Source organism: Berghia stephanieae, chromosome 3, assembly GCF_034508935.2.
Source record: "Berghia stephanieae isolate SIO BIC M18660-M18661 chromosome 3, UCSD_Bste_1.3, whole genome shotgun sequence".
NCBI classification, from domain to species: domain Eukaryota; kingdom Metazoa; phylum Mollusca; class Gastropoda; order Nudibranchia; family Aeolidiidae; genus Berghia; species Berghia stephanieae.
This window is the reverse complement of record NC_088362.1, coordinates 79,726,155-79,743,008: the sequence shown is the minus strand read 5'-3', so window position 1 is coordinate 79,743,008 and position 16,854 is coordinate 79,726,155. Positions and strand designations below refer to the sequence as shown.

The 16,854-nt window shown below is 34.7% G+C and overlaps 2 protein-coding genes across 3 annotated transcripts in view; one reads left to right on the top strand and one right to left on the bottom strand.

Moving 5' to 3' along the window:
- Positions 1-7,212: 7,212 nt before the first annotated feature.
- Positions 7,213-11,391, bottom strand: LOC144968556 (aspartate beta-hydroxylase domain-containing protein 2-like). The gene is made up of 2 exons (XM_078907032.1): positions 10,549-11,391; positions 7,213-7,588 (listed from the first exon to the last, which is right to left on the bottom strand). The coding sequence occupies exons 1-2, from the start codon at positions 11,309-11,311 to the stop codon at positions 7,353-7,355; spliced, it is 999 nt and encodes a 332-aa protein (XP_078763158.1). The 5' UTR covers positions 11,312-11,391; the 3' UTR covers positions 7,213-7,352.
- A 265-nt stretch (positions 11,392-11,656) lies between these two features.
- Positions 11,657-16,854, top strand: part of LOC144968554 (dynein axonemal heavy chain 10-like) — a 76,671-nt gene continuing 71,473 nt past the window's right edge. For both annotated transcript variants that reach the window (XM_078907031.1, XM_078907030.1), the window contains exons 1-6: positions 11,657-12,216; positions 14,043-14,186; positions 14,702-14,868; positions 15,468-15,692; positions 15,966-16,217; positions 16,499-16,738. In XM_078907031.1, the coding sequence (XP_078763157.1) occupies positions 12,000-12,216; positions 14,043-14,186; positions 14,702-14,868; positions 15,468-15,692; positions 15,966-16,217; positions 16,499-16,738 (1,245 nt within the window). In that variant the 5' untranslated portion in view covers positions 11,657-11,999. The remainder of the gene's footprint in view (positions 12,217-14,042; positions 14,187-14,701; positions 14,869-15,467; positions 15,693-15,965; positions 16,218-16,498; positions 16,739-16,854) is intronic.

The window sequence follows — 16,854 nt, the reverse complement described above, 5'->3', positions numbered from 1 at the left end:
AGAAAATTGAGATTTAAGTTTGTGTCACTTTCATAAACTGTATATGTATCCATTACCCCAAATATTATATATATATATATATATATATATATATATATATATATATATATATATATATATATATATATATATATTATATATAATGTATATAAATAATATATATAGATTCGATTTTGAGCATCTAAGTTACCCCGACATAATATACGACTCCTTCATTTCTTTGTGTATTTATTAAACGAGTTATTTTTATCCTGTCCAATAACACTACGGGCTTGCGGTGTTTTTGCACAATAAAATATAACAAGTTTAATAAATATTAACAAATGAAAGAATACGTGTATTCCAACCCACCAAATAAGATTATTAGGTATTTCGTGACCAATTGTATGGTAGAGTAGTACTTTGATTCGCCATAATTTGTGTTTTCTCCATCTGCCTGAATGATAATTTGACACACAAAAAAACAAAAACGTTGGATTTGTATTCAAGCGCACCAAAAGATAATTTATAACTGCCAATCTGCTGTCTTTTTCTTTTGCGAATGTGATTTTGTAATGTGTGTAAGGATGTTTGCTTACTTTCTCTGCGGTGTCATTAGCTTCCGTTCCATTCGGTTTTTGTAAAACTGCTATGCCTGATGTATCTTTGCATTTAAATGCGATGTATTTCCAGAAGCGATTCGTGATGGCACCGTTTAGGTTTATATTAGAATAGGAGTCAGCTTTGAGCATATCAGTGACATATTTGTCATACTCTTTATTAAGCTGAATGTTTATTTCCGTACGAAGAGCTCTAAAGGTGACCCAGTCTTGTTTTCTGTTGGACCGTTTTGCTAAGTTGTAGCGACGCTGCTTTTGTCGAATTAGACGATTGATGTTTCGTGTCATCTAAGGCGAGTGTTGCTTTCTGCCTAAGATTTTGATCGGGATTAGCTCATTGACTGATTCAATGATGGTTGTCCGGAAACTCTCCCAATTTTTATTATATCATTTAATTTAAATTTGCTTAATTTTCAAAAGCTTCAAAGTTGTTTAAGGTAATTCAGTATCCCTTTCATGATTCCTTTTGAGATAACAAATACTTTTCTCGATGGCTTTAGTCTGAATTGTAGTTTAACTTTAATTTCAAATTTTACAATATCATGATCACTTATTATTCCTGGAAGAACTTGTATATTTTGGATGAGGTCAGGATGAGTGCTGAGGATGATATCAATGTCAAGTGTGTTTTCCCCTCGAGTTGGTTCCCAGACTGTTTGGGTCATATTGAAGTCCTGGACGATTTGAAGCATCTTTTCATTTATTTGTTTGCCATATTGTGGATTTGGTTTGGCGAGACATTTTACCCTAATCGACTAAGGTGTGAATGACTACCTGACTGCTGGCAGTGACGGATATTGCAAGAGTATTAGTACATTACTACATATAAAAATCCATATAGGCGTCCAGGACTGTATGAAATCTTATGTTTGTTTGTTTTTAAGGGTTTTACGGCGCTTGCAACACATTAAGATCATATCAGCGCCAGCAAAAAGGAAGAAAAGGGGATAGTAAAAAGTTCTAGAATTACAATTAAAGCATCTAAGAATAAGGCAGACAAGGGGGAATTGGTTCAAATAGGGAACAAATGTAGATTACAAGAGCAAACTATCAGTGTAGTTAGTTTGAGATCACCTAAAAGTCTCATCCAGACACAAGCACAGGTCCCCACTAAGAGAATACACTCAAATGTTTACAAATCATATATAATACATAAACAAAACATAATGCAGTGCATAAAAAAAACAGAAAAAAAATGATCTCCCAGAACTAACAATACATTTGACTGTTTCCCTGGCAGCCAGAGCATCAGGCCAGGGCCAGGACAAAACCAAGTAATCTCAATCCAAGACAAAGACAGAAAGCATGTTGGAAAACAGACATAGGGAGATAGAAGACACAGTATGTACCTCCCTGTCCACCATGGAAGGTCAGGAACCCCACCAAGTATGAAATCTTAAGTTCTATATCGTCTTCTGATGGAATAATATGAAGTGAAACGTGAAGCGCATTGAGCATGATTAATCATTAGAAATGCGCCAATAAATGTTCATATTTCATTTTTATATCATTATGTTGTTTTATTGCGGACAACGGGGTCCAAAGTACCAAAATGAAAATCTCATTTCAATTTTAAATTCACTTTTCAGCGACTGGTTAACTCCGACATCAAACTGTTCAGAGAGGATTGTTTGTTTGTTTGTTTTTTTATGGGTTTTACGGCATTTGCAACACGTTAAGGTCATATCAGCGCCAATAAAAAGGAAGAAAATGGGAGAGTAAAATGTTCTAGAATTACAATTAAAGCACCCATGAAAAGGTAAGACAAAGGGGAATTGGTTCAAATAAGAAAGAGGTGTAGATTCCAAGAGCACGCTATCAAAGTACTTAGTTTGAGATCACTAAAAGTCACATCCAGACACAAGCACAGGTCCCCACTAAGAGGAATACACTCACATGTTTTACAAATCGTATATAATAATAAGAGAGATGATTTACAAGGAAAAAATATCTCCTTAAACTAACTATAAATTTGACTGTTTCCCTCTCAGATAGAGTATCCGGTCAGGGCCAGGACAAAACCGAGTAATCTCATTCCAAGACAAAAACAGAGAGTGATTTGGAAGACAGATATAAGGGGATAGAAGACACAGTAAGTGCCTCCCTGTCCACTATGAGAGGCCAGGAGCCCCACCCCGAGAGAGAGGATTGGTCATATATTATCTTAAAGAAATCGCTACAGGATCAATTCCTACCACATTCATTGTCAACTTTTTAGATTTCCAAGCTTGCGCGATCTTTGAACTTCTTGAGGGACGAAATTCAGTAATGATGCTGCGAACTTTAAAATTCATATAGTTATGTCCCTTGCAAATAGTCGTGTCTATTCAAAATGGGATCTTATTCATAGGAAGGAAAATAAATACAAACAGCATTAAATTAAATCTAAAATGAAATCTTGTGTTTGCAGAGGAACCACTCGCATGCACTCGCACTTTCACTTATGAGTTCTATCTTTAAAATAATAAAATGCATGTAAGGAAGAACACGTTTTGAAACAATCATTATTATAATTGTCTTCTTTAATCAACGTGTAAATATATATAAGTGCCCGTCGTCTTAAAACAAACCAGTGATTTCACTTCTAAATTTAAGAAAAAAAAACATCATTAATTTTGACTCAATATTTCAAAACGTGCAAATATCATCCCTGACATTAAAAAAAAAAGCATTCATTATCATTGATCTTACAGTAAGATGTTTTATTTTAGAAATTAGAGAATAAATATTTGTTTTAATTATTTTATTATAATAACATTTTTGTTAACATCATAATCCATCTCTCTCTCTCTCTCTCTCTCTCTCTCTCTCTCTCTCTCTCTCTCTCTCTCTCTCTCTCTCTCTCTTCACACATACATACACACATACATGAACTAATACACACAGAGGTGTTATTTATTCAGAAGAACACAAAAGCACAAACCTTCTCTCTCTCTCTCTCTCTCTCTCTCTCCCTCTCTCTCTGAAAGCATTACTAATTGCAATAAGCAACCATGCAAAACAGAAAAGGATTCAATCCCTAATATGACAGGCTGTTTAAATCTGTACTGGAAAAACTGAAATGTGGACCTGAAATTTCCTTCTGATTCACCAATTACAGGAGTGAATAGTAATCTGCTAGAGAAGCTGCATGGGTGAAAGTTAATGGGGATCAATTTGCCTGTGAGGCTAGTTTGCCTGAAAAAGATGCTAAATGCGACTCGCCGTTTGAGTGCCAACCTTCCCAGAGTGAAAAGTGTTTTTAATTCTATCATCCTTAAAGTGTGTTGGGTTTGTTTTAGCAAAACAAACCCCCCCAAAAAACAGTATTTTGTCCGCACGATTGAAAACAGTAGTGCAAAGTTTATCGATGCACAATACAAAATTTATATTCACTAACACTACCGCCAAACCCAATCAAAATAAATGATATTCGCTATTTAAACACTCATTCCCAGAAATGTCTAGTGATTCCAGAATTATCTGGGTTATGGAGACACAAAGATAAGTCATCACTTTAAATTAGTATAAGTGCTATTGCAAATCAAAACACCCCAGAGAAGTAATCGAGAGACTCCAACCATGGTATTTGTATTGATGCTAGTATTGGTCTAGGTTGATGATGATGCACCAGTGGTGGTGGTGATGATGATGCTGTGGTGGTAGTGGTTGTGGCACTGCCAATGCTGTGATGTTGGTTGTAGCAGTGGTGACTACCACTACCACTTCTACTATAACTTCTAATACTACTACTTTTTGTTCAAAATATAAAGGAAATACCCACCTATGTAATAAACAAGTTGAATACCCCCCAAAAAATGGTCTTAATATATTTTGAACCTACAGCTTTCTTAGAACTCTCCTTTTAATAATAATAATTTTAAAATTAGACTCATACAAAACATAAAAGAAAAAAAAAGTATTTTCAGTTGTATTATAATGGGAAACAACTATTTCTGTTTATGTTTATTGGCAATACAGTCCTTGATTTTGGTTCTATTTTATTTTCACTTAACAAGTTTTATTTAACAAGACATAAAAGGTTAGATGAGATATGTGACCATTTGAAGTATAAAATAACCTTATTTGCATAATTCAATGGAAATCTTCAAAAATGATGCGAAAGGTTTTAGTGAAAACCATGGTTTCATTACCAACCAAAAAGATAAATATACTACAAAATGTGATGCATCAGCTGATGTGTCTGATGTAAACAGATCAAATTTATGACAGAAGAGTGACACATGTGTATAATTGTCACCTTTGAAAGAAAATTAAAATAGCTTACTCCGGCCTCGTGCACCAGTATTTCCTAGTATCAAAAGTTAACGTTCAGGTGGTGGAATAATGATAAAGCCGGCAAAAGAGTCAAAATGCGGAAAGCGATTATTATAATAACTAAAATAACGGAATTTCCAGTACATGCTGGTGAACTTTCATTTATGAGAAGCTGCAGGCGTTAAAAGTTAAGAAAATTATGTAACAGCTCAAAAAGAAAACAAAAGTACAAATTACTAAGACAGAACATTTGGGGTTGAAACCCCGTCTTTAGCCAATAACCAATAACTTTAAAAAAGTGAAAATCTTAATACTTCACGAGTAAGATAGAAATTTTTCTGAATTGATAGTATTCTGGATTTATCTGAAGTATTTGTTAGCTTTTGTTATTAGTTGAAGAAGGGTTTTTATTACCATACATTCAGTGTTTAGAATTTTTCGTTGCTTTGTGAAGCTGTAACATTCATTATTGTCCATTACTTTTTACAGTTCACAGCTTTTAACAGCTTAGATTCACTCTAGTAATGGGCAACCCAGGCAAATGAGGAGGAAATCTCATGGAAATTAATACTTTTCCACCTCTATATAAAGGACAGGCCCCCAAATGGGGGATGAGATGACTGAGTGGATAAGGCATTGCGCTTTCATCTTGTGGGACCCAAGTTTGAGCCCTTCTGTCAGCATTCTTTTTATTCATGAGCAGGAAACTTAGCCCTATTGCTCAATTTGCAGTACAACACTACAGCTGACAACTGGGTTATCTTGGTCTTTTTTTAAACTAGATCCAAAGAAAACATTTCCACTGATGATGAATAAAGGGAATTTTATTTTTTTGTAAAGACAACTAATTTGGGCAAATTTCATTAAACAATCAATTGAAAAAAAAAATTTAATTGATTATGTGAAGACATCAATAAACAACTTCGAGAGTAACTGATCCAGAAAAAAACAAACCCAAAAAGAAAACAAAAATACAATTCACTATTGGCTAACACTATCCTGCAGTTAGGTAAAATCACAGAACTCTGGGTAAAATATAACAATCATTGAAATGCTGGTTCATTTCAAGACATTACAGCTTTATAAAACAAATGAGTAATATAAAAGCTATGGTCAGAAATGTGTTCGAAATTTTAAGGTTTTGTTTCATGTTTCAATTTCAAAATTGTATATTTTTGATCACAGATAGCATTGTGCGCCGTGAAACGGGGGTTCTCATAATATAAATAGCTCATTGTTTACGTCCTTTTACCATTATATGACAGCAGAGAGAGAGAGAGAGAGAGAGAGAGAGAGCGAGAGAGAGAGAGAGAGCGAGAGAGAGAGAGAGAGAGAGAGAGAGAGAGAGAGAGAGAGGGAGAGGGGGAGAGAGAGAGAGAGAGAGAGAAACAAATGGTTAAGGATTTGCACTAACAGCCGAAGGACCTAGGTTCTTCCTTGTTGGCATCTTGATTTTTCCTTGAGCTAGAAATTCAATCCATATTTCTCACTTTGCATCATTACAATGCAGCAGATGCGATCATGAAGAGGATTTCCACTTGGGATGAATAAAGGGAATTATTTTACAGTATTTAATTTTCATTGTGAAGACATGAAAAGTTGAGGCATACTTTTTCAAAACAAGTAGAGGAAGACTTTAAAACTATATTTTACCCATTCCTCAATATGGGGTAAACATTTGAATTTAATGTTAAATTTAAGACATCTGGATGAGAATAGCACTCTAATGAGGACTCAAAAACTGCGTGAAAAAACCCTATAGTCACCTTAAAATTCTGAAAATTGAATATATAGCAATAAATTTAAATACGAGATTTCAGTTAAGATGGTTTGTTTTAATTGGGAGGAAAAATATAGTTTCATAGAGAGCAGAAAGAAAAAAAGTTCATATTTTAAATTATCTGAACTTAAAATTCACTTTTCGGCATCTATTTAACTCCCACATAATACCAGATTGAGAGGGTGAGTCACAAATTTCATAATTCAATTTTAATGTTCATGCTCTGTTTAACCCTTGTTTAAAATCATATCTTGCTGTTTTCAGCCAACTTGAGCTTCATTAAGCCAGAGTCACATTATTGTCACACTCAAACTCAAACATGTGATCCAGTGATCCAACACCTCAAAACAGCTTTATAAGAGCCCAAAGCCAACAGCAACATGTAGGTAGAGGCCTGTCAGGTGCAATTATATTTTGGGGTTATTCCAATAGAGAGAATGTTGCTACCAGTCACAAACTCATTTGTTCAAGCAATGTAAACCATAGAAGATTTTCCATTTTGTGGAAAATTCAGATTTATTACTATTACTATTTTACACCTGAATGCAATGAGAGAATGTGAATATAGATCCTTTCCAAGGACACAACTTTGCACCACCTAGAGTAGGACTCACAAAGAAAGCTTTTCCAAATCAGATTCTAATCTGAAAGAACCTCATCCATAGTTAAGATTATCAAAATATACTGTGACAATAAAAAGCAATTTTTTTTAAAAATCACGCTCTGGCGTCTTCACTTGAGAATGCAAAATCAATGAGCTTTCTTTGAGATTCAGTTATATCAGGATGCCACAAGTCAACCATCAAAATAACTCTGGGACCGGAATCTTCATGTCCTGTGTGAGCCACAGAGTGTGGAAATGCATCATTGAAACAAATGACATGACCCTCCTTCCAATTATTATATGAGCCTCCAACTTCAAGAGTACAGCAGTTGAAAGGGATTTGCAAACCTGTGAAAAGTAAAGAGATTAAAATGATTATCATTCCCTTAGAATTTTAAAAACAAACAAGATTTATAGGAGAGATATATATATCTCTTGCCAAGATTTTGTAAAGGACTAAAAACAATCGGTTCTAATAGGTTGTTTTCAATGGGAGAGAGACCTGACAAACTTTGTTGTGTCCAAGACAGCCATTTTGATACAAAAGCAGTCTTCTTCCTTTCCCAATGTAAGTCAAAATGTAAAATGGTATCTATCTTTATCTTTTTCTTCTTTAAAAATTGGATTGATGTGGGCGGTTGCAATTCAAAAACCATGGTTATCTTTTGTTTGCATCATTAAGACTGCCAATAATAATAATAATAATAAGTTTTATACCGCTTAATCACACATATAACGGTCTATAAGCGCTTCGTATAAATGGCTTACTAAAGACCATAATATAAAATGACATATCGCATACAATAAGCAATTAATGTATTAATTGTTGCTCCTCCGTTAAAAAATGACCTTGATATATAATGCCATTGAGATGAGGGTAAAATGTCCTGAAAGTATATAACAATATTTTGTCAACAATACAGGGTGATGCTACACACTAATTGTTTCTTGACGGACTACCATTTAGGGTCAAAGAGATATTATGTCAAGTAAATGATGAAGATTAGCATGCTTCTAAAGCAAGTACTGAATAAGTTGGTGAACTATTACACAAGCCCTGAACCATAATTGTTATTCATTCTCTAAATCATGTTCTTTATCGCAGTGAAAGTCAATGATGAAGATTAGCATGCTTCTAAAGCAAGCACTGAATATGTTGGTCAACTATTACACAAGCCCTGAACCATAATTGTTATTCATTCTCTAAATCATGTTCTTTATCACTGTGCAAAGTGAATATATTATATCAACATCACGGTTATATCCATATGACATCAAAAAGTCCCCTGTTTTTTTTGTTTTTTTGCTATTTACTTTAGTAAATACAGATCTTGTACATCGTCATAAATTTTTATCAACACAGCAATCTTTCGATATCAGCAATAATTGATCTAGAAAGAAAACAAGAAAATTCATTTTTGGCTAACACTTTCCTACAGTTAGATAAAATGCAACACCCTTTGAAAATACATATAGGAGCCAATGGAAATGTGAGATTATTATCAAATGGTATTCCATGAATGAGACTAATACATTCAAACTGCTTTTATCATGCTGCCATCTGCAAGACTAAAGAAAAAAGCCTGCCTCTGTGCAGTGCAAGCCCCAATGTAAAGAGCTTGGAAACATTCTAAATAATTTTTGAACGGCTCAGTGCCATAATGCCACTTGATACAGTGCCTGAGGACTACATTGTCATTGATCTACATGGGACCAGAAAACCATGATAATGATATCTTTGGCACTTGATTGAGCTTCACGGTGGTCAAGTTAATGTTTGCAGCTTTGGTTCGACCACATTTGGAGTTTGGAAACTGTGTATGGGCACCTTATCTTGAAAAGAAGCTTATAGAGAGTGTGCTTAGGCGAGCAACAAAGGTCGTTGGTGGACTCAAGGACTTCAGTTATGAAAAGCGCTGAAAAGAGTAGGACTGCCGAGTATGAGTATGGTCTATTGAGACCTATAACTATAAGTTCACACATTGCTTGTACGCGACTCAGGATAGGCTGTTCACAGTAGACAAAAAATCAGTCACCAGGGGCCACTCATATAAACCTCTGAAACCCAGAGTTAAAACCACCCTTCGACAGAACTTTTTTACACAGAGAGTTATTGAACGTTGGAACGCATTGCCAGCAAATGTCATTGAAGCGCTGAGCGTCAATGCTTTCAAGAATAGATTAGATTCTGTGATGGAAAGTTATATACATAGTGTAGAAGTGCCTCCCACCCAAAATAGCTATGATCAAAAGATCAGTATAGAAAGTGTAGTGTAGGCTAGCCCCTGATCACAAGATCAGGTAGGGAAATGCATTAGATCATTGTGAACAAGACATTCAGTGACTGGAAAGACTCGGCGACAGGCCTGTGGCCTAATCAAGCGACGTCGATACCTTCTATTCTATTCTATTCTAACTGGCTAACGAATGTTTGTGCAACGCCACTTAAATCAGCTTTTTCTTTTGCTTTGTCCAACCTATGGGATGCCTCTCAGAACCTTGAGGTCAGTGGTGAAGTCAGTCCACGCTAATGTTTCTGACATACAAGAATGACAAATGCAGAGTCAGATAAGGTATTTTCACCTTCAGAATCCATTTCTAGCCATATTCCTATGCCATCTTTTAAGACCCTACACTGCAACATCCTGAAGGCACTTCCTTAATTGTCATCCTTGTCAGTGCTTTTAAATGAGGAGATACATATCACAATAACTGACTTTTTAAAGTCAAAATAAGTGAAGCATCCTAAATTTCAAAATCAGTCCTATTAAGAACCACCAAATGATCCAGATTGATTTTCCTTGTTGTTATCTCACATTTTCCATTTGTTTACCTTTCAAATTTTTGGAAGAACTGATACATCAACATACGGCTTATATCGACATTCTATTACATGCTCCGAGATGTTCATATAAGCATCCTTCACTGCATAACAAAATCAAAATGCTTTTAAGTTGAATATTGGATAAATAAATATTTGATCCCACATAGCTAACTTCCACTTCAATTGTTCATATAAAAACCACCTTCTGCATTTCTAAATGCGGTGTTTGCTTGAGGAAAATTGCTGGTTTATAAAGTCCATAGACTATTGATCAAAAATAATTGTCAAAATTAAGACATCATTCAGTGTCTAAATCTGCAAGTGTGATTATTCAATCATTCTCTTAAAAAGTCAACAGATTCTGATATTCTTTGTACAGCGTTAATCCTAGTCTACCGGCACTTTTCTGATTTTGTGCTGATAAAATCAAGACATGTCAACAACAAAAATACAAACACCAGATAAAACAAATAACCAAAGTTACCTAGATGGCAACGGATTCTACAATTCGTTGAGCCAGAGTGCCTCTCAATGAAAGTATTCGGGTGAACAAGAGAAAATGCAGCATTCCCAAAAACATTCTTCCGCATGACAGATGATATTTGTCCAAGAAAATTCATAGTGAGTGGGCAAAGTTGAGAAGCTCTTGTCGGACATCCTTGGTCAATGAGTTGAGCGATTTCCCACTTTCCTTTATCAGTTGTGTTAACTTTCCACATAGCCTTGGTCTCAGGAAGAGGACTTTGATACAAGTGCATGAACTCTAATTTGATTTGATTATAGTTATCTATTAGAACATTCAATCCTGAAAATTCAAATCGAGAAACGATTGACTGCTCACGCAGTCCTCGAATGAAAAGCACATTGGGTGTAGAGGCAATATGTTCGATATCAGAACATAAGTTGGTTACGTCTTCAGATCTAGAAATGCGGCTTAATGACTGCTGAATATCCTTCATAAGGGCCGATATCTCATCTTTGTTAAATAATCCATTCTCCTTAGAATATAAAGAGAGTTTTTGTTGACCACACTCCAAAACTTTTTTCGTTTTGTTGCAACGGATACACTCGGGCGATAAGCACTCTCCGTTGGTACTTTGTCGGGAATCATTTTGTATGTCACTTTCGCTTTCATAGCGGAGAGCTATTTTCCTGAAATGTTCGAGTAAAAATATAAAAATGAAAAGACAAAAACTTGCAGAAATAAGAAGCCAAAACGGCTGCTCATAGCTTAAAATTGTTATCATGTTGTATCAAACTTCATCGCTCCAAAAAACAGCAGAAGATGCAAAAGCAATATGACATAAAGTACACTCCTTTTCCGAAAGATTTCTCTTCCTTCAGCTTCGACTTTCGCTTTCAAAAAAATTAATTCTGTAACATTCCTTTCATTCTGGTTCTGATTCCTACCTAACGATTATTTGGCCCTTTACAGTTTATGCAAAATCGCCACCATTTCGCTAAATCATTTAAAAATTTTATTTATTGATATTAATGGCAAATATTACACAAAAAATATGTAATCAAGAAAAAAAAGTATGTATTAATTTGCGCAATTTTGTCGATACAGTAAACAGGAATTATCTCCCTTCGAGCCATGACAACTTTGTTTACAAAATGGCTTCGTTGCCTTGTAGCAACAGGATTGCGGAGTAATATAATACTTGGAAAATATCTACAATTTCAATCATCTTCATGATCTAAAAAATTATTTCACAGAAATTTACATACATTCTGTGTATAAAAGCTTGTATAAACTTTTATTCGGATAAAAGCTCTTTACATCAGTGTTTAGAAAACTTTATGTTGTCCCTTTTTTGTATGCGGATGCAAACCTCGCATTTCACAAGGGCTCCAAGAATCCTCAACACTTTCGCCCTTTTATGAGAAATGTTTGTGCTAATATTTCGTTAAAGTTTTGTCATATTGTAAATAATGGATGATCCCAGAATTGAATGGATCCGCGATAGGGTCTACGCGGCATTGGACATAAAAGAGAACGAGGTGTTTGAAGAATTGCTTGAAAGGGACGATGGAGATATTGAACGGCATCTTGGAAAATTCCTCAATGACAGTCCAGAAGAAGGGGAAACATCTGTGCTCTTTTATAAAATAGTGAGAGAAGAGGAGGAAGAAATCGAAGTAGAATGTGGTAAGATTATCGCTCTATTTATTCTGTAGTATTAAATTTAGTTATGATTCAGTTCTTGCGTATGGTGGAATTATTTTGTTGTTATGGCCCTGTGTTTTTCTTGTTGTTAGATTTACTTGTTCTTTTGGTAATCAATCAAAATATTTCAGTGGAACATTTTATGGAAACGTTCTGCTTGGCTCTCATTCTTCATGTTTTAAGAATCTCAAGGTTGAGTGTTGAGACAAGATTTGATCCTCTGACTCTGGTAGATCTTGAGAAGTTATTTGTTATGCGTCATACAGCTCTCCTTTGAACCATTTCAAAACTTGGTCGTGGGAGTCCACGACAGTGGCATACTCTAAAATAGGTCTAACATGTGCTCTGCTACAGTGAACTTGTGTATTTGTTGCACAGTCTTTTAGATTATGATGAATAAATTTGCATATTGTTTGTGCCTTTGGGGCCATCTTAGACATATAATGCCTTCCCCATTTCACGTTTCCCGTCAGTTCGGCACTCACGTATGTTGTAGAGTCTAATTGTTGGAGAAGTTGGTTGTGTGCTGGTAATCATGGGATATTGGTTTTCTCTTGTTGGTGATTGACATGATGTGGCATTTTGAGACATTCAACTCCATTTGTCAGTTGCATTCTCGGTCTTCTAGTGACTTAAAATCATCATTGAGACATTCACTATCTCCATCCTGTATGCTCCTGAATAGCATTGTGTCATCTGCAAAAAGACTTTCATTTGACTGAAGTTTGTTGGGAAGGTCGTTAAATGTAATAAAAAACCATGTGGGTCCGAAAACAAACCCCGGATGTTATTTTATCAGTGCTTGGTCTCAATCCCCTGTCAATTTTCTGTTTTTGTTGGTTTCGAGTTTATTTAGTGGGTTGTTTCAGAGCTATTTCCGACCATTTCTAGTTTTGCTAGTAGTGTGGGTGTGGCATCTTGTCGAACTCTTTGGCAAAGTCCATAAAGACGACATCTGTTTGTCCACCTTTGTCTTACTCTGATGTGAAATCATGTACTGCTGACAAGAGTTGTGCTTCACATGATTTCGTGTTTATGTAACCTGTATTGAGGGTTTGCCAGGATGTTGTTGCTTTCAAGATGGGTAGTTATCGCTGAGCATATAATGTGCTCCATAAGTTTACAACAGATGCTCAAGAGTGAAACATAACATGGCAATAATTCAATGGTAATTTTCCATATCCTTTTTTTTTGTATAACGACAGGACACTGATATGTTTCCATGTTTTCAGTACACGGCATGGTAAGTAAAGATACATCAAATAATTTTGTTAGTGCAGGCCTTAGTTCTGAGGATATTATTTTAAACAACTCAGCGGTATTATTATTTACTATTATTATTATTATTATTATTATTATTATTATTATTATTATTATTATTATTATTATTATTATTATTATTATTATTATTATTATTATTATTATTATATTATTATTATTATTATTATTATTATTATTATTATTATTATTATTATTATTATTATTATTATTATATTATTATTATTATTCCCCTTCTTCTTCTTCTTCTTCTTCTTCTTCTTCTTCTTCTTATTTTATTATTATTATTATTATTATTATTATTATTATTATTATTATTATTATTATTATTAGGGTGCAACGTGGCTCAGCAGTATGGTCTTTGCTTCGTACCCGAAAGGTACCAAGAGAAAAAATTTCCCTACGAGATAAATAAAGGGAATTTTATTGATTGACCTTTTTATTTTATTATTGTTATTATTATTGCTGCTGTTGTTATTGTTGTCATTATATATATTTTTTGTTTTACTGGTTTATTTGTCTTTGTCCAGAACCAGAAATTCCTGACATTGAGGAAGAGGAAGAGCAAGCTGAAGGTGAGGGGGAAGCAACAGAACAAGCAGAACCAGAGGATGAGGTTCAAGCCTTGCCAACATCTGACCCGGATGCTGAGTCAGAGGGTGGGGGTAAAAAAGGTGAGCGTGTAAAAAATGTAATTGATGAATCTTATAGATCTTTACACAACAATGTGTTTCATTATTAATGTTACCAAAGAAAAGGGTCGACATGATAACCAATCACAATGAAGTGTAGATTAGGGTTAGGCTGAACTAATAAGTAACCAAAAAGAAATAAAGATAGGTTATGGGTCTACTGAGCGAGTCCTTATAGCTTAATTGTTAGAGTAGTTGCTTTACCCACAAAGGGAATGGAATTGATTCCGTTTGAAATCGATTTTTTTTTCTGATCAGAAGTGACTGGATAGCTGTGCTTGTTAGATCCCAGTGAAAGTACTTTGCGATAGCTAGCATCCTATCCAAAGAGTGGCTAGTGGCTAGCAATTGCTATTTTCTGTTTGGCGCTTTAGAAATTAAAAACCATGATAAACTCTATGGGGCATATGGCTTGAATGACTTGATGGGTCTAATAAATTCGTGATGAGCATCTCAATTTATCAAAATTTTTGGGCTTTTTAAAATTTTTGCTACAGGAAAGAAAAAGGGCAAAAAAGGCAAAGCTGCAGCAGAAGAAGAAAAACCACCTACACCTACAACTCCTGCTGCTGCTTCCGTTGTGGAGGATACAACTGAAGGAGATGAGGAGAAAAAAGAGGGAGAGGGAGAAGATGATGATGAAGTTGAGTCAGTCCCTAAAACAGTAAGTGATGCATTTTGAAGAAAAAAAAATCAAATGCTGATTTTGCCAGAATATTTATTTTTTACCGATTATCTCATTTAGATAAATCATTCATGAAATATGTTCTCAGATTTGTGAAGATAGATTGAGAACATTTATTTCCCAGTAGGCCATGCTCTTCCAAATGAGCGCTTGACATAAAAATGCAGATACACTTTCAAAACATAAGAACATTTAGTTATGAAATTTTCTGCATCGTTAGAATAAATCATTTCGTAAAACAACAACAACAAAAAAAGCGGGAACCTTTCTAATCAGTAAACCATGCAGTACAGGATGGAATTGTCTTTATAATTACCTCGACAGCGTCATCATATTATGGTTGTGAGGCATGAGACATTAACGCTGGCAAATTTGAAAATCTAGCCAGGGATGGTTTTGGCAGCAATAGAGATCTCCAGATTAAATAGGTCCCACTGTAACTTGTTCCAAAATTTACAGCCAAGTTGTATGAACAAGACTATGTAAATGTATATTTTTATATGATCATTTATCTGGTTTTGCTTGCAAGTTTGATTATCTCATAATAATTAATAAATTTTGAAAATCTTTTTTTTCAGAAAATTATAATCCAAACAGTATGGAGAACCTATCTATACATGTGTTATGAGCATTTACCAGAAGACTGCTCTGAGAATGATTGCATTTATTTTTTGCGTAACACCACTGGCATGGTCCCCCTTCCCAGCTCATTGACAGAGGCAGAAGAAACTCTGCCATCATATTTTGAATATGGTATCCTAAATGGCCACTCACTTGTCATGTTGGATCAAATTATTTCAATGGTATGTATAAGAAACGATTTATATTTTGGTCTGTGTCCAAAATGTTTGTTCCTTATATAGATATGAAGCTTTTGAATATGACCAAATATTTTATTATTACCACTTCTTGACTGCTTCCTTTTTTTCACTTTCATTTTACATATTGGTTTTTCAACATTGCGTGCCTCCGATATTTAGATGAATATTTCTTTCTTGTTTGTGTCGGATTTTTTAAAAACATTGATTGATTGATTTGTTGTTTTTTTTTGCTTGTTTTTTCTTCAACCATACCAGGTCTACATGCCCTTGTTGGCATACAATCAAAAGAATACTAGTGGTACTGATTCTGCCAGTGGAAACAAGTCTGCTTCAAGAGTGACCAGTCGTCAGGACACCATGGCATCCAATGTATCAAATGAAGAAGTGGTTAAAGAGGCAGACGTTGTTGAGTCAAAGTCAAAAGCTCTATTGCGTGACGAATTCCTCATCAATATGAAGAAATTTTCTGATGCCATAACCAGGACTCTGCACCAGATTGAAGGAGAGGTGATAATAAACATATTAAATGATATTCTTTCTTATGAAAATTAAAAGGTGTAAACCACCAAAGTCATTCACATATCAAATTGATATAGAGAACTAAAGATGGAAGTGATGATTTTTCTAATGTCTAGAATTATCGAAATCATTCAAAACAGTTTGTCATTTCTCTTCAGTCTCCAATAAAATAAAATGTTATGTGGAATTTAACAGAGTGTGTAATGGTTAATAATTTTAAGTTTCAATTACAAAACTTACAATTTTTTTCTTATGTTCATCACATTAAGGTCCGTCTTGAGATTCCTGAACGTGAGATACCAGAATCAGTTGAAGAAGCTTTGAAGGATGAAGAACTTGTAGATTTTATCCATGAAAAGTGTCTGGACTGGCAAAGACAAATTCAACAGGCCTTAGAGAATCTCAGACAGAAAAAGCATACAGGAAGCGGCCCTCTGTCTGAGATTGATTTTTGGCGAGAGAGAAATGCAGCTTTAAGTGCCTTAGTTGAGCAATTGAAAGTTCCACAGGTAAGAATTTTGCTGGACTAAAAAAATAATCAAAACTGATTACTCAAGATTTTACTATAAATAAATATCTGAATTTATTGATTATCAAACAGATATGAATTTTTTTTGTCACAATT